Source organism: Salvia splendens, chromosome 16 (assembly GCF_004379255.2).
Source record: "Salvia splendens isolate huo1 chromosome 16, SspV2, whole genome shotgun sequence".
NCBI lineage: Eukaryota > Viridiplantae > Streptophyta > Magnoliopsida > Lamiales > Lamiaceae > Salvia > Salvia splendens.
This window is the reverse complement of record NC_056047.1, coordinates 10,967,646-10,985,271: the sequence shown is the minus strand read 5'-3', so window position 1 is coordinate 10,985,271 and position 17,626 is coordinate 10,967,646. Positions and strand designations below refer to the sequence as shown.

The following is a 17,626-nucleotide window of genomic DNA, read 5'->3' as shown; positions in this document are numbered from 1 at the left end:
ATCGAGGCGTTCTACATTTACTGTTTTCTCATTTTATGACTGTTGATAAGAGAAATGAAGCACGGCATTCACACTGCCAAGAAAATCAGATTATTCACAAATGAATGGTCTCTTCACTGTTAAGAGGGGTGAAATATTATCGTTTTTGTTTACAGAACCTTTCCTAACTGTTTACTGTAGGCTTTGTCCAATGTATTTCCTATACAGAGGGCAAAATATGTATAGCAATAATCAAATTCATGCCCTTCAATCCTCCAATCTCATATCACTTTTGAGGGTTAGAAGTATCAATTATTAGTTTATTACTGTGAAGCTGTGAAGGGGAAATTCGGAACTGTGAATGGCCCTCGTAAGCGAACCCAGCATGGCTGGAATATGTGTTCTTCTGCACTATCATTGTCGCTTCCTTTGGTAGAGTGAATACCCGAGAAACGCAGACATTAGAAACGTCCAAAGCACCTGCAGTATAAAGTACAAGTAAGTTAATGTACACATGGCAGGTGCAAGAATATCAATTACTTAGAACACAGAGAGTATATACAGTGTTAATTGCATGCAATCTTTCAAGACGTTTAATTCTCGACTGCATGTCTTCAATAACGCCTTCTAGTGGAGAAGCACCCCTACTTTGTGACGATTCTGAGGAAGAACGGCTACCCTGCTCAGCACCATAAGAATATACCAGAACATGAGAAACTATAAATTTTTCATGTGATATTTACCCCTAACTTGCTTGATTCTCGCAACCAAAAATTGACAATTACGCATGATGCTCGTGTTTTTTTTCACCATTATATAATTAAAAACAAACGAAAAGTAAATGCAAGATCCTCAGAAGTATGAAACCCGTGAAACCAATTATAGACACCTTCAAGACATTATTATGAAGTCAAACATGAGACATTACGTCATCAAAATCAATTACTACTAACTTAGGAAGATTATTCCTGAACTTCCCTTCTCTCTCTTTTTTAGGAAGATTATTTGCCTGAACTTGATTGTAAGCAACAATCGACTAAAGAGAACAGAAAGTTTAGTCTAACAACTGATAGTTACAAAACAGAAGAAAGTCTACTGTTAAACCCCTTGAAGGCTAGTGCCGAGGCATTCTAAGGTTGTTCCTTGCTTGTGGATTCACATTAACTCGCTGTATTATTATACACTCTGGCGATGATGTGGATGGCTGCTTTGCGTGATCGATTCCGCACAAGGTGAAAATGTCAGGTTCAAAAGATACCCTAGGTTGGTTTGAAATTACAGTGTTTGCTATCCATTAGTTGTCTAATACATAATCTTAGAGGTAAGATAGTTTTCTATAATAACCATGCATATCATCTTTTGTGGGTGTGACAACTACTAAGTTTGAAAAGCAGAGGCTTTTAGTTACGGCTGCATAAGTAGTGGGTGATTATTAGTTAAGTTGTATTTCTAGAGACATCTAGGTCCAGATTGCATCTACATAAAGCTTCAATATTTAAATTTTAGCATGCAGCTCAACCTACCACCCCTCAAACAAAAGAGGATACCTGAGACAATATATATTCAACAAGTTCTTGCAATCTTGCAGCTTGCTGAGAATGAATTCCCCTAGAACTCCTTTCCACAGCAGGTAAACTTTCCAGAATTATCTCTAGATAACTCTGAGATAAAAAGAAAGTGAATTGGCCAAACCAGGAAAAGATTTCACCCACTGCCAACTTATAAAATGCATCAATGTATAGTGGTGCAACAGGGTATATGTAAAAGCAACCGCTACCTTTGTGGTATATGAACCATCCAACTTAAGAGTTGAACCAGCAGCTACTACTGTTTCTTTGTTTACCGCCTTGATTTGAAGGTAAGGATTTGGAACATCTTGGAGATGATCCATCTCAATAAGAATCTAAAAAAATAGAAAGAAATAGGAGCAAATGAAAAAAGATGATAGTTTTTAATAAGTATTAAGTAGTCAGTTCAATGAGAATAAAGTCTTCTGGAGATGCAAATCAAGTGCCAAGCACATGATGCTGATAGCTATGATGAAAATTAAAATCCTCCTATGTTAGGATCCAGTACTTGCTTATGAGGAAGAAACTGATAGAGATCAAGCTAATGATCTCCATTATCTCTTGAGATTATTTTCATTATTATGGAGATTGTTGAAGATTACAATTGATAGAGATCAAGCTAATGATCTCCATTATTTCTAGAGATTATTTTCATTATTGTGGAAACTGTTGAAAGGTTACTTTAAATGTTGAGGATTTGTTTCTTTGTTTATCTATAGGTTGATCCTTATAAATAGCTCCTCTTTAGAAGAGCTAGATATCTCGGAAAATAAAGTGTATTAGGACGGTATCAACCGTAGGCCTCCTCGGAGGATTATCTTGGCCTCTTTGGAGGATTGTTCTTCTTTTATATTTATTGAATCCCAGTTCTTGTTTTACTTCCGCCTTTCACTCCATATCAATTTGGTGCGGTGAACGTGGATCGCATCATGTGAACACTCAGAGCACACTGAAAAACGTCTTGACAGATTGGAGAAGGCGGTCGCGAACATCAAAGTGCAAATGAGCACATTCGAAGCCCGGATCTCTAACTGTATCAATGATGCCATGGCACCATTCTTGCAGGATCTGCAGTCTCGTGGCTTCATTCGGGAGCGCAGGCAACAGATCGCATTCACTTTAGATGATCAACCTTTATCTCACACCAACAATACCAAGTCCCACAACTTCAACACTGAGCCACCGCCGCCCCTACTTCCTCTTGCACCTAATCCGCCCCCAACCAGCCCCCTTGTGCAGGAGATACAACCAGTTCAGCAACCCGTGACTCTCCCACGTTTGGATGCACCATCCATCCCTGCAAATCAGCATCTCCATAAGTTGCCCATCACCCAACCTAATTTTGCACTTTCACCATCCATTTCACAATCAAAACTGCTTGCACTCTCTCCACCCCTCACTGTACGTCCAGTTGGGGCAGGCCATCTCTCTTCACTCATGTTTTCCTCTCCCAATTCCACATGTGCATTCAGTGAAGCTAGTTGTAGGCGTATGACAGCCAAACATCTTGAGTATGAATGGCTACTTCCAAGCAATGCATTAATGTTGTTGGTCGTTCTCTATTGTTTGGCAATCTGGATTCTCTTCGAAAGCACGAGTACGAGCCTCCACCGATCAAAGCAATGTGTTTATGTTTCAACTCCAGCCTTGTGGGCAAGGCAGTTTTGACAGCGAGGCAATTGATAGAGATCAAGCTAATGATCTCCATTATCTCTTGAGATTATTTTCATTATTATGGAGATTGTTGAAGATTACAATTGATAGAGATCAGGCTTAAGATCTCCATTATCTCTGGAGATTATTTTCATTATTGTGGAGATTGTTGAAAGGTTACTTTAAATATTGAGGATTTGTTTCTTTGTTTATCTATAGGTTGATCCTTATAAATAGCTCCTCTTTAGAAGAGCTAGATATCTCGGAAAATAAAGTGTATTAGGACGGTATCAACCGCTGGCCTCTTCGGAGGATTATCTTGGCCTCTTTGGAGGATTGTTCTTCTTTTATATTTATTGAATCCCAGTTCTTGTTTTACTTCCGCCTTTCACTCGATATCGATTACTAGGAATGGAAATGATGGTGATTGGATCCAAGTGATTGCTGATTTCTAGGCCTATTGCATTATCTTTGATTTAGTTTTAAATTAAGAAAGTTAGGATTTCATGGGATTTGAATAAATTAGGGATTGATTGAATAATTGAATTAATTAGAGCAAATTTGGTGGGATTATTGTCTACTGCACTCCTATATATTTCATAGGGGAGCTTGAAGAATGTATCCAGAGAGATCAAAGCTATTAGGCGGTGAAAACTGAGGCCTCGGTGAGAGGATTATTATCTATTTTATTTCCAAGTTCTGTTGGTTCTTGTTTACAAAAGCTTGAGAGTCATTTTATGTTCTTTATCTTTGAGTTGTTTATCCATTGGTTCTTACTGCCTTATCACTCCATAACAATTTGGTGCGGTGAACGTGGAGTGAAAATAGTCTCCCCAATGTGAGGCCCACGGAGCTCGCGTAGAACAGGTTCGAGGCAGCGAAGAATTCTTTCATCAAGTGACGTATCTAAAGAGCGGACATGAGCAGTAAGTTCTGCCACTGCCTTCTCCAAACCCTCGACACGTGAGAGCATGTCATCCGAGCGTGATACAGAGGAACGTGTATCGACCATTGTTCACCGCACCAAATTGTTATGGAGTGATAAGGCAGTAAGAACCAATGGATAAACAACTCAAAGATAAAGAACAGAAAATGACTCTCAAGCTTTTGTAAACAAGAACCAACAGAACTTGGAAATAAAATAGATAATAATCATATCACCGAGGCCTCGGTTTTCACCGCCTAATAGCTTTGATCTCTCTGGATACATTCTTCAAGCTCCCCTATGAAATATATAGGAGTGCAGTAGACAATAATCCCACCAAATTTGCTCTAATTAATTCAATTATTCAATCAATCCCTAATTTATTCAAATCCCATGAAATCCTAACTTTCTTAATTTAAAACTAAATCAAAGATAATGCAATAGGCCTAGAAATCAGCAATCACTTGGATCCAATCACCATCATTTCCATTCCTAGTAATCGATATCAATTGTAATCTTCAACAATCTCCATAATAATGAAAATAATCTCAAGAGATAATGGAGATCATTAGCTTGATCTCTATCAGAAACTGTCCAAGTCCTGACTTATCATTATGAAATTTAGTTCATCCGATAATAAAAAGACTAGAAATTCGATTTAGTTCAAACTTCAAGGTGTATTTTGGAATTTTAATGTTCGTTGGAATTTATAATCCATGTCATATAAAACTTGGCTTTTCAGGTAAAGAAAAAGAGGCAAGTTACATAAAAATATAAGAATAAAAACTGACACACATATAGACACATTATTATTCTTAATTGGAGAACAGTTGCAGAAAATCTCTAACAGGACATCAGAATATAAGTACCAGAAAGCTCAATACAAATATACCATAACCCTTTTTTAAACCAAAAAATAGATGTTTAATGCTTACAAATTTTGATATACTTTTAAATATCCAACTTATTTTCATTTCTAAGGATTTTAGTAATTTATATACACATTATCTATTTTGATATAAAATGAAAATGGTTTGAATCTAAATATTTTCAAATTGTTATAAAATTAATCTATTTGTGAGTGCATTACCTAAAATGCATTACTTTTACATGCATCACACAGCGTTTAGCTAGTCAAAGAATAAATGCAAAAAGGTATTGTGTCAAAGTCATCCAACCAACAGTTTTTATGGACATCCAATTGAGTGGTGTTTGGGGAACTAATTGAGGTGAACAATGCACGAAAAGAAGCAAACCTTTCCGTCTTGGTAAATATAGGCAGAAGCCTCAATATATGCCACAGCTTGATACCTGAAATCACAGGGATATAGCATGGATAATTAGAAACAGAGGAATGTGGTATCAAAAACCAGCTCAGAGCATCATCTGTCTTATTACACAGCATGTTGACAAACTTAATGTGATGAAAGATAACTCTTGTGTTTTAAGATCACCTCATAGCTTACACCAATTAAAAGTATCATAAAAATAACAAATCTGTCGGGAAGTGGTGAGTTTTGTAGACCCTACCCACTACAATAAATGGAAAGTGACAATATTTGTGGATAGGCCGAAAAATGAATTATGACAATTTTTTCGTGGATGCAGAGAGTATCAAATGATCATAAAAAATCTGAATATCATTCAAATTTACAAAGAAGATCTCAACATGATCATACGTTAAGGAAGAGAATAAGAAGCACAATCAGACATACCCAAGATTAAGAAGACCCGCTACTGTATTTATGCTGATATCAAAATCCACTTTTGGCTGAATAATAAAGTCACCTTCTGTAATAGGCTACATAAAGGAGGAAGTGAGAATGAATGTCCAAATGACATACAGATACAAAACAACATGCACAAGCTGCTGGGAAAGAAACAAACAGGCTCAGTATAAAAGCAAACCTCTCGAATAAGCAGGGCGAATCTACCCTCACATATCCGGACTCTTATACAATCACCCTCTGTCAACTGACCATTGGCAGGTATTCCAGACAGCCGTAGATAAATGTCAATGAAGTTCTGAACTGAACTGCATATCTTAGTTGCATCCAGAATTTTTAGAATATCTTGATAAGCAACCTGCAAAGTAATAGTACATTAAACAAATATGAATTACAATTCAAGAGAAGTAAGAAAAAACTTACTTGCTTGTTACTTTTCAACACAAACAATGAGCTCTCAGGTGATAGCACTGGGTCAAAGTCATTTCTGATCTTCAGCTGCAGATAAAAAGCTTCCATATCACAATAAAAACTAGTGCATTACTGAAACTTCTAATCGCATTTCCCTTTAGCAACCCAAGATCTTTATTGACATAAGGAAACAAACGTTATACTCAATAATGTACATATACAAAATAAGTAAAATAGTGGTAAGTCAAGAAGATTCTCCAAAACGATTACAAACCAATTTTGGCACATACAGCATCTTGTACAAGATAAACTGAAAATACTGATCCTCAACCTCAAGTATCATGAAATTCCAAACAACATACTTGAATAGTGATCATGCAATCTTTTCAAGAATCATAAATTGAACTCCAGTGAAGAACTAACATGAGCTTCAACAAGATGTGGTTCGATATGCTGCTGGAACATTGGAAACACAGTCATCATAATTTCATCTTGGGACACGAAGCATCCGACTCGTTTTTTGTCTCGCTGAACCCGAGAAATCAGATGCGAATGCACCCCTCCGACCTGTTTTATGATATGGGAATCATATTTCAGCTAAAGAAGTGAATGAGGTTCGATTGAGGAGATCCTTATCATACTTACAACAGCAATCCATAAGTCAAGATGCTTTCTGATATCAGGATGCAAAGCGTAGACACCTTCAAAAATTATCTAGTACACAAACAAACAGTTCCTTTAGAAGACAAGAGAGGTCAGGTATGGAAGCAAAGCAATCATCTCATTGTATATATTTCATTGTCATCCAGCATAGCATTCTTAGTCATCTTTCCAGTTTCAGTTAAAAAAGTCTCCACTACTAGTACTATCCCTTATCATCGAGTGGTTCATATATATATATATATATATATATATATATCTTAATGGACACTTCTAGTAACCCCACTCAACTATTTTGGCAATGTGGGGACAAATGGCAATAGGTGATAATGGAATCTGTTGTATTCCCAAAGTGCTACGGTCCCCATTCCCGTGGGCTTTTTAAGTGTTAGTTTTAAACTACTAAGAGGCAGAGCAAAGAAAAACCAACAAGTGGATACATTTTTCCAATAGAAAATGGAAGCAGAGAAACTCAAGTTTTACCACAGCACAATCTTCAGATACTTCGAGCTCTTTGAGACCACTTCGAGAACCAGTCTCCAAATCAAATACAGGCACCTTTGTTCTTCTGCTATGCTTTACATCATCAATGTTCTGCAATTGCCAGATAGGCAAATGGTTACTCAAAGCAAGAAAACAGATTCTTGAAACAAGCGAGGATAAATCCAAACTATCATGGATCTTATAATTTTCTCCATCCAAATACAGACTTCTCATGATGACAATTTTTTTGACATCCTACACTAAAGTGTTGATGCAGAACTACTGAAAATCTGTATATGAACTTTGAAGACAAGGATGAATATTTGTGCTATTTCTTCCCCACTACAACTGCTTCAGTACTGCACAATCTCCACAGTGGTCATACAAAAGTGTTGTGTTTAGCTTTGCACATGAGTATCAAACTAATATCTAAAAGATAATTTCCATCCATGCTCCTACGATGGCATTAATGAGAAGCCTTGAGAATTCACAAAATTAAGCCTGTATACTCGCCACTCCCTCACAAACCATAGCAAGTTTATTAACCATTAAAAGACACCAATATCATGGGTGTTCAAACATTTACCAAACCAATTCCAAAACCGAAACCCATGGTTTAACTGTTTTATGAATTATGATGGCTTCAATAAAGTAATAAGCCAAATTCCGTGATGTATGCACTCAAACAATGAGGCGGGGAGGATTCCATTTCTGCATGAGTAAGTTTACTGTAAGTTCCAAATAACTCATACAGCTATTCCTCACTACCTAACCATATGGGCAGCTCTATAGTAGATAATATTCTTATATACGTTCAAAACATAAATTGTCAGGAAAACTAAAAAGCATATTAAAGATGCATACTTTTGACAGTAAAGCCAGATCAAGAGAGCTGAAGTCATCGTACTTAAAATCCTTCATTTGTTCAGATTTATAGTAGCTCTCCAGTGAGATGACTTCACAACCAACTATGTTTGCCATCTTACGAGCCAAACTCGTTTTTCCTGATCCACTGGGACCGCCTGAAACAAGGGTGAAAATTGGTTAAATAAGGAATTTAAGCTGTGGAGACCCCTGTTTTTTTGTCCATTTCTACACCAAGGGGTTGAGTGGCTCATTTCTACATAGTATTAAAGCAGGCCCAATTCAATGATGGATTTCTTTGGTTCACGTATGGAAGTCCAATAATCGTTTCGGCCCATACGTGTAGGGCATCTTGAGACCCCTAATTCTTGTCCTATATCTACTTGGTAATGATCATGTCTCTTCTATATAAGTTTGGATAACCTACCCTCTTATAAGGCATTTGAAGGGGTAAGTGGTCCATTTCTACCATGCCACATGCCAAACTACTGCATTTATACTTTTATAGAAATGATATGGTATGGAAAGCCTTAAATAAGAACAGAATGCAGATTTTGAAAAGAAAAAAAAGCATTGTCGCATAGTATATAACAATCTGATGCAATGGTTATAGCTCTTCAATAGAAATTGCAAACATACATGCTTTACAATAGTATCATTGACAAACTAATACTCCCTCCGTCCCATTTCATGTGACACATTTCTTTTTCGCACGTGTTTTGGGAAAATCATAATAAATAGTTAAAGTAAAGGAAAACATGTGCGAAAAAAATGTGTCACATGAAATGGGACAGGGAGTAAGAAAATATGGCATAACGAAACTACACAAATGCAGCAATGACATACCTATTCTGGATGTTTGGAGCAAAAAGAACTGGACAATTTGTAGACCCCTCCTATTATCCTATATCTTGAACAGTTTACTCATACCATTTTCAAAAAAGCCGTCTACCGTCCTAACCCTTTTAAGAATTCCACCAGTTTCTTCTCTAACCCAGCATTTCTTTTTCATCTCAAATTATTTTCTAGATTATTTCTTTAGCATAACAACAAAGTGGCTTCAGACTTAGACCTCCATTTGCATACATCAACTTTTTAATCAGATCATTCTTATAAGAATTTCTCAAGTACACCATTTGCTTATGAAAAAAACATAATCTTGTTTCAAAAGATGAAGTCCATATTCCACTGACAGTGATACAATCTTTGCTGGTTTTTCTCCGAAGTTCAGGTAGCTATCTGCCTAGAGTATAGCCATCTTTGTTTCAACTAACTTCAGTATTGTAATTAATTGCTTTAAGAAGTATATATAACTACAAAGTTTTCCATTAGAGAGCTTATGATAAAGCGTTTATCTTACCAATTCCTACTATCACTGGAGGTCCCTTATTCTCCAACAGCGCCTGAAATATGAGCCCACATGACAGAGTATGAGAGTATGGCATATAATAACTTTAAACTGTAGATAGTGGAAGAAGTAAGAGATTACTTGTATTGCTTGTACAGCTAGAAGCAGTCCTCTATCTAAATCATATGACTCGGGCATTGGGGCAAGTAGCTGGGCATCTGCCGAAGAATGAGGACCTGTAATTTTTTTGTGAGAAGGATTGAGCCATAAGGATACAATAAGAAGTTTCTACCCAGCTTTCAATTCACTTATGCGGACATATCTACGCACAATATTAGCAAAAAATGCATACCAGTGGCAGTAGATCTATCGGATAGGAGAGGATCTGGTGTGATAAAATGCCATGTCGCTAAAACAGGCTCCATTTTAGACTTGGTAGGTGAACGAGTCCACGGCTGAGGTAAATCTTCGATGTGGTTGACTAGATTAGGAGAAATGCGAAGTGGCTTAGGAGCTGCAATCTTTTGCTCTTGAGTGGTGGCAGAAGTTGTACTGGACAAAGGTGGAGGTGTATTAAGCCGTGGAACCGCTGCAATTTTGATACATCTATTAGATAAAACTATATCTGATGATCACATAAGTTTGATTTAATGACACTGAGAATGTCAAAAAAATTCAGAGGTTTCCACATTGAGCCACTAGAAGATCCACCAAGTAATCATTAAAATCAATTTCTTTCCTTCTCTCTTCTTCTTCTTCCCCACTCTCTAACTTTTCTTTGGAGTAAACCCTCTAAGTTGTGGAACCATTGCAACTAAGAACCACTCCTCCACCATTTTTAAATCCTCACAGTAACCACATTAATTTTTGAATTACTCAGGAGAATAACTTATCATGACCTCAAACCATCAAAATTTGACATTTGCATGAGCAAATTATTGACATTTTTTTAATAAATAGTACTCCCTCTGTCCCCGAAAATTTGTCACTAATTTCCATTTTCGTCCGTCCCTAAAAATTTGTCACCTTTCACTTTTACCATTTTGGTAATGGACCCTACATTCCACTAACTTATTCCCACTCACATTTTATTATAAAACTAATATACAAAAGTAGGACCCACATGCCACTAACTTTTTCAACCCGTTTTCTATTACATTTCTTAAAACCCATGCCGGGTCAAATGGTGACAAATTATAAGGGACGGAGGGAGTACTATAAAAGAAAGAAGGTACAAACAAGAGAAATAAGCTGAGTATACACATGCGACGTGTCTGTATGCAATAAGTACGTGTGTATGTACATTCATGTATAGAAAAGTTCCAACCTTGTCTCTCTAGTATCATCTCGAGATATGATTTAGTGATCCAAGGTCCAGTTATACCTATCCTTGATGATTCCATCCCAACTATCTACAAAAGATATAGACCACATCAAACATTAGTTCAAATCCATAAATTTTCTGGTTAAAGAACTCAACAGTAATTTTGGATCCTTCCATTTAATATGTTGTGTGTATTTGAAAAAAGAATAAAAAAGTGAATATTCGTAAAATAGTGTTACATCTAAAATGATGAGGCCATAATCAGTAGTAGCTGACATGGACAACAAATTCCAAAGATAGGGAAGAGCTACAGAAGATATTACGGATATACGACATCATCAGCTAAAAGTGGACATGTAAGACTTGCTAAAAAGGGTTCTGTTGGAATCCATCCTCTTGTCCTCATCATAGGATATCTAGCCATTTCACGCGCATGGATGCGCCATGACATGCTTAATCCAAAGGCTGGGGGTGTTCTAACCATCTAAACAAGCAATCTCGAGCACCCTTCATCGGGTGATTACATTTTCAATGAAATTTAAAGGAAGGCTTTGCGCTTAATCCCGGAGAGCAGAAAAGAACGATGTCAGAATGTTAGGTATCCTAACCAATCTGTTCTTTCTGGTCAGTTAATTTATATATGTATTTTAGTTATAAGTTGCAGAGCATAATTAAGTTTTGCAAGATTGAAATTAGCACTGTGCTCGAGTATGGATCTACTTAACGCAAAACCTGTTTTCCTGGTCATTGGTCTGTGGCTGCTTGTTTAGATGGTTAGAACACGCCCAGCCTTCAAATAAGCATTGCAGGGCTTGTCCAGACCCCTGAAATTGCTGTATATCATATGATGTTGCTGGGAGGATGGATTTAAACAGCACCTTTAGTAAGTTGTATACCAACTTATAAGCAAAAGTTGTTGGATGATTCCAAAAACACAGATGAGACTTTACTATTGGGGTAGAAATGTAGTTATTTATGTCCCGGAAATTATGGAGGAATTCGAAAGTTGTGGGTTGTACACCCGACCCTCATTTTGTTGCAAAGAAGGCTATCCGTGTAGCCAGATGTAATAGTTACCGATAGCATTACAAGGACCAAACCAGAAAGACATGGATAGGTAAAGCAAGAGAAACTGGACTTGACCTCCTGGTGTTATGGAAGTACTGCGTCCACCAAATGAACTCGAAAAACTATTATTTCCAATAAGAGAAGCAAGGGGGCTAGTAGAGTTTAGAAAAAACAGATGATTGTTTAAGAGACTTTTTTTATTAATAAAGTATTTCTTATTTTCATTTGAAATACATTTATGTGACTTGTACTAGGAGTTACAGCTAGAAGAAGAGCAAATAGCACCAAGAGAATTATCACAGTGATGATCAATTGTATCATAAAGTGTCAGAGATTTGAGGACACTCAATCCACGGAAATTCCAAACGACAACAACATCAACATCAATGGTTTAGCCCATGAACTTGCACAAGATTTGAGGGAATTGTTCCAACCAACAGCAAGAAAGAAATGGTCCAAAGTTAAGGAGTGGTATAGAGTCCAGATTTCGTACTGCTAGAGTCAAGAAAATAAAGGGACTTGGAAATACAGTTGTCTCGGATTACAGTTTTAGAAATGCAGTAAGATTCGTAAGGGAATTGGAAAAAAATAGAAGAGTTCGCACCTTTCTACTTGTGCCCCTGAGAACCATATAGGTCTCTCCTAAAGTGTCAATTGTTTCCATTGACACTGAAAGATTACCATCAACAGCCGATGTCGATGCCCTTTTATAACTCACTACCACTGTATATCCCAAAGCCAGCAAACCTCCCAATGTCATCCGCCCAACCTGATACAGTGTCCAAAGGATAAGTTAGAGACATTAGGCCTCGACAGAAAAAGCTATTGGGTAATTGGTTAGATACAAATTCTAGCAAGAATGCCAATGGGTACATAAAATATGGAGTATCGCAAATCTGCAGGGCCCTGCCTTTTTTATTTATTTATAGTGGAGAGTAATGACAAGTAAAATTAAAAGAGCAAGCAATGAGCAACATCAATCTCTCAAGTTACCAGTGGAAGGTCACTGCATTCAATAATTGATAAGACAATCTTTTATACATATATACATGAAAATCTCATTTCTGGATGAACTCTTGTTTAACACATTCAATGCTGCAGTTACATAAAGAATAATCGTAGGGAACAATTTTTTTATCCTCTAAAGTTGCAGAATATTAGAAAACCTAAAGATTATGAACTTGGATGGAATGGAAGAACTTGGTGCATATTCATGCAAGTGAGAAATCAATACAATTAGCAGCTAACCAGGTCATGGCATAAACTCAGACCACTTCTTCTGCTTACTTTCAAATGTATATTGCTAAACTGATGTGAATGGTGTACTCAAAAGTTTACTGGCAATGAGAAAAGAAAAAAACTAAAGAGGGAAAAAAAAAGGAAAACCTAAGTCTGAAAAAAAGAACATAAGACAGCAAGCATCGAATAACTGAGCAATATATATATATATATATATATATATATATATATGAGTATGTAGTGCACTAGCTGTACAACTGCAATAGCAATCTATTGCAACATGTGTTGCCCTTTGATTGCAGGAACAACTTATTGCAACGCATTTTCTCCCAAAAGCAAATATTGTAATAGCAAACTATAGTTCCATACTTCGATAAGAATCTCCCTACTTTGCTCATACCAGTAAAAATAATGCTCTTTTTTCAGAGTCAACAACTCTTTATATTTTTTGGGAGCATAATTTGGTGAAAACAGAATTATATTCAGTGCAAGGGAGTTGCTTCAAATGTAGTATCTGAGAGTTTAAACAAAACTTATTTTCAGCTATAGAGAATGTAAGTACAATCTTTAATGCAAAAATGTTTTACCTCAAATTCAGCTCTTGGCCGGATGATGTAATTCTTATCAACAATCCTCTGATCACCCAGGGACAGATAATACTTAATACCAGACTGCCGTACCTTGATCCAATCATTTATTCTTGCTTCTTCACTTGCACGAGGTGGTCTCAAGTACATCTCGATACAACTTGAAGCAAAAATCCACAAGCTCAGATTCTAATAACATAAAGAAAGTAGCAACTGAAATGGAAAGTGACCATTGTAATGGACATCAAGACCAGAAATCCCGACTGAACAACTTACTTGTCAACTTGAGCTTCCTTTCCTTCAAAAATGAGGGCATCATATTGAGACTGTTGCAACAATGAATTCCGGATTCCAAGCTAATAGTTAGGTAATTGAAGATATAATATTAATGAGATCATAAATTGCAATACCAAGATTTTAGATTCTACACATAAAACATTTTTTCTTCTGAAAAGTCAAGCATGGTAGAGAACCTTTTCCAACTTACAAGGACTTCTCCTTAGTTGACAGTAGATCAGAAATCAACATACCTCACTTTTACATTTAAGCTTGTAGATTGGCTCTCTAAATGACGAAACAAAACTGTTGTTAATTCTGATCTACGGAAAAAAATAAATCCAATCAGAAATAAGAAAAAATGAGATAATAATCAACGATACAAGGATACCATATACCAACCTGTGCATGATGGAGGTCTGGCTCAATATGCTTAGTGAAGAGAGGAAAAATGCTGTCGATGAGGTAATCCAGCGAACAAGACTCACCAATATCATATTGAACTTTGGAAAGCAAACTAAAATGAACACCACCAACCTATTTTGCCAAGCATATAGAAAATTAAATTCATAGAAATACGTATTATGACTAGAGCACACGTTCTCATAAAAGAACAGGTTCTGGACAGGTAAATGAATATCCCCAATTCGATAATTTGATATAATGTAGATTATGGTTACCACAGCAACACGTATATCTAGCAAAGAGCGTAGTCTTGCATGAAGGGCATAAGTGCCATCTACTATAATCTGCAACCATGCGAAGGAGAAACAATTCAGTGAGCTTATATACAAGTTCAGCAAAAGAGTAACTACAAGTCGACCTACCACACCAGATGAAATACTTTTTATGGTATTTGATCCAACTTGTCTTCTTCCTTGAAAATCAAATATTGGGATCAATGTATCACGGCCATTTACCAAGTCCTATAACAATTAAACCACAGCATTAAAATTTGTACTATTCCTAAACACCCATTATATTTTACTGAAAAAACACACATTCTTAAATCAAAGCACAAAATATAGGTTTCGAGTACTTTAATGGCATTCAAGGAGCGACCATTGGCAGCCAGGAAGGGGACAGCATAAAATGGAACGATGCAGTGGTGACCAGTGCTTCTTTGGTAGGGCACATACTTGGCACTGGGGCCTATTCCTTACTCTTACGAACACCAAGTCACGCTTCATACACAAATCAAAAGGTGTTCTTTCCAAAATCAAAATTCTGAACTTTTCTCACATTTTAATTTGTGTAAAAGAAGCCTCTTGTAAAAATCATTGTTCGTGTAATCAGGAGCTACAAATATATGATCTCTTATAAGCTATTTTACAACATCCACATAGTATCAAGTTTTCTCCACAATCAGCTTACTATTTTCATTATGTTATAAAAATTATTCGAAATGAATTGTAACTATGTTCACTTAGTAGATGTAAAAGCATAACCAAGGACATTTAAATGTCCTGCCCATGCTTTTGGCTTTTTAAACTACTAGTGTAGTACTATTTTAAGCATTCCAATAGTTGTTCAATGCATTCCTAACCAAATTAATGAAGATTTACTTACCTACATGACAATGTTGGTGAAGGAAAATACATACCTCAAGATTCCGGACAAGGAGTTCAAAATCAATAGAATCTAAATCATTGCCATCATCAACCCCTGTGCGATAGTTCTCCATTGAGATAACAGTGCAACCAATTACAGATGCTACCTTTTCAGCCAAGCTTCAATAACCATAAAATTCGTAAAAAGAACAGATAGTGTGAGAGTAAACTCTAGAAGCAACAATAAAAACTATCACTGAAATCACATATATTTATGTAAGAGGACCTTGATTTTCCTGATCCAATTGGACCACCAATTCCCACACTCACTAATCCATCTTTCTTTGACCTAAGTTCTTGAATAGATTTCACCAACAAGTAGTACCCATGATCAAATGACTGCAAAAATACAAAAATTTCATTATACGATACTAAAATGACAAGTGAACAAAACAAAGAATAAAAAAGTAAAGCATAAACATTCTACCAATTCAGAACTTCAAATGTAGACTTTTCCTAACTGTGAATCATAAATTAAAGTGAATAAAGGCAACAAGATCACAATAAATACAGCAGAACCAACCCACAGATGCATATGACTTGATCATAACACAACGTCAGTTTCCCACATTACGATAATCCACCGGCTAGCTTCTTACATCAACACAACGGACTTATAATTCAGCATACCAAATTTCCTTAACTACTCCAGAATTTCTCAAATTAGACTTCTTTAACCAATTCAACAACTGCCACTGAAGAAAATAAACTACCCAAATCCAAAGAGGGGGGGGGGATAACTTACCACGTGGAGAGGGAGAGACTGGAGAATGGATGATGATGAAGAAGAAGTGGAAGGCTGCTGTTGATAGAAATCACGACCACCTTCTTGGAATACACGCCGCACCACCTGATCATCCATGCGCTGCTGATTCACCGAAAATGATTCGATTGCTTCCAACTGATTAAAATCGATTTGATGTTGGGGGCGACAAAAAAATTAGTTGATCGAGAGAGGTGGAGTGCTTGATTTAACAGAGAATCTGTGGTGCTTTGCTTTGTGGGTTCAATGCTTCAGCGGTACGAAAACTGTTGAACATCCGAAGAAATTATTTTTCCCCATCTCTAATTTCGCGTATAAATATTAGGCGGGTTTTATGCTGTGTCGATGCTCCCACTCACAAAAATAGTCCACATTTTTATATTTTTATCACTTCACTAAAATTTTTTTACTGTAGTCTGTTTTATTAATTAAGCATTAAAATTAACATTATTTTTATTAAATTCTCTATTTTTTCTAATATAACTATTTAAAGAGGGAGAGATAGAGTATACTTTTTATTTACAAATTCTGAACCAATTTGAAGTTTGAAAGGTAAAAGCAACAATTTTTTTTTGTAACTTACCTATTCTTAACAAATTTTAATTTGAAAATATTGATGGCATTCACAACATCATACACTAAAATACATTTCACTTATATATCTATAAGTCTCACATCTACTTAAACTAGTATTCACACCCGTGCTATGCACGGGGCATAAGATTTTTAACTAATGAATATAAACTAAGAATTAAAAACAATATGCAGGTTTTCACAAAAAAATAAACGTAAGGAGGGAGGATGAAGGAGCGGTGCTCTGGCCGGGGAGATGGTTTCCGCCGCCGGTTAAGGAGGAGGAGGAAGGAGGGAGGGAGAGAGAAACTTGATAGAGATGGAGGCATCGCATGTTGCATTAGGGTTTTAGAATATTATTAATTTATTGTATATTGTTTGAAATTTTTGTTTAATATTTTGTAGGCTTTTAGTACTTCTTATAAAACTATGTAATCAATTTATAGTACATCTTTCTTGATTAAATACAGTTTTTAATTTGCATTTTATATTTATTGAACTTTGTATAATATATATTTTTTAAATAATTTTTTAATAAATATTTAAGTTTATACATGGTTAGAATTAA

The 17,626-nt window shown here is 36.2% G+C and overlaps 1 protein-coding gene across 7 annotated transcripts; it reads right to left on the bottom strand.

The window, feature by feature from the left end:
- Positions 1 to 46: 46 nt before the first annotated feature.
- LOC121771496 lies at positions 47 to 16,774 on the bottom strand. Of its 7 annotated transcripts, XM_042168283.1 has the most exons (26): positions 16,468 to 16,774; positions 15,949 to 16,061; positions 15,716 to 15,842; positions 14,940 to 15,038; positions 14,793 to 14,861; positions 14,515 to 14,649; positions 14,367 to 14,435; positions 14,113 to 14,162; positions 13,837 to 13,996; positions 12,615 to 12,779; positions 10,946 to 11,030; positions 9,971 to 10,207; positions 9,760 to 9,854; positions 9,631 to 9,673; positions 8,271 to 8,428; positions 7,407 to 7,517; positions 6,909 to 6,977; positions 6,687 to 6,830; positions 6,276 to 6,350; positions 6,034 to 6,210; positions 5,841 to 5,926; positions 5,382 to 5,436; positions 1,757 to 1,882; positions 1,527 to 1,640; positions 542 to 658; positions 47 to 459 (listed from the first exon to the last, which is right to left on the bottom strand). In XM_042168283.1, exons 1-26 carry the CDS (start codon positions 16,582 to 16,584, stop codon positions 394 to 396), a joined length of 2,862 nt encoding a protein of 953 aa, XP_042024217.1. In that variant the 5' UTR covers positions 16,585 to 16,774; the 3' UTR covers positions 47 to 393. The 7 variants fall into 7 exon arrangements, 5 of the variants coding, with proteins under 5 accessions (XP_042024217.1, XP_042024221.1, XP_042024218.1 ...); XM_042168287.1 differs by lacking the exons at positions 15,949 to 16,061; positions 16,468 to 16,774 and adding an exon at positions 15,152 to 15,296 and having other exon boundaries at positions 14,367 to 14,430; XM_042168284.1 differs by lacking the exons at positions 1,527 to 1,640; positions 1,757 to 1,882.
- Between the last annotated feature and the right edge of the window lie 852 nt (positions 16,775 to 17,626).

What these genes read in the sequence shown, in the direction of transcription:
- LOC121771496 (XM_042168283.1), bottom strand. Translation starts at nt 16,584, where the DNA reads ATGGATGATCAGGTGGTGCGGCGTGTATTCCAAGAAGGTGGTCGTGAT. An exon ending in AGTCTCTCCCTCTCCACGTG is followed by an intron (nt 16,062 to 16,467) that starts GTAAGTTATCCC and finishes GTATTTTTGCAG; the next exon opens with TCATTTGATCATGGGTACTA. An exon ending in ATTGGATCAGGAAAATCAAG is followed by an intron (nt 15,843 to 15,948) that starts GTCCTCTTACAT and finishes TGGTTATTGAAG; the next exon opens with CTTGGCTGAAAAGGTAGCAT.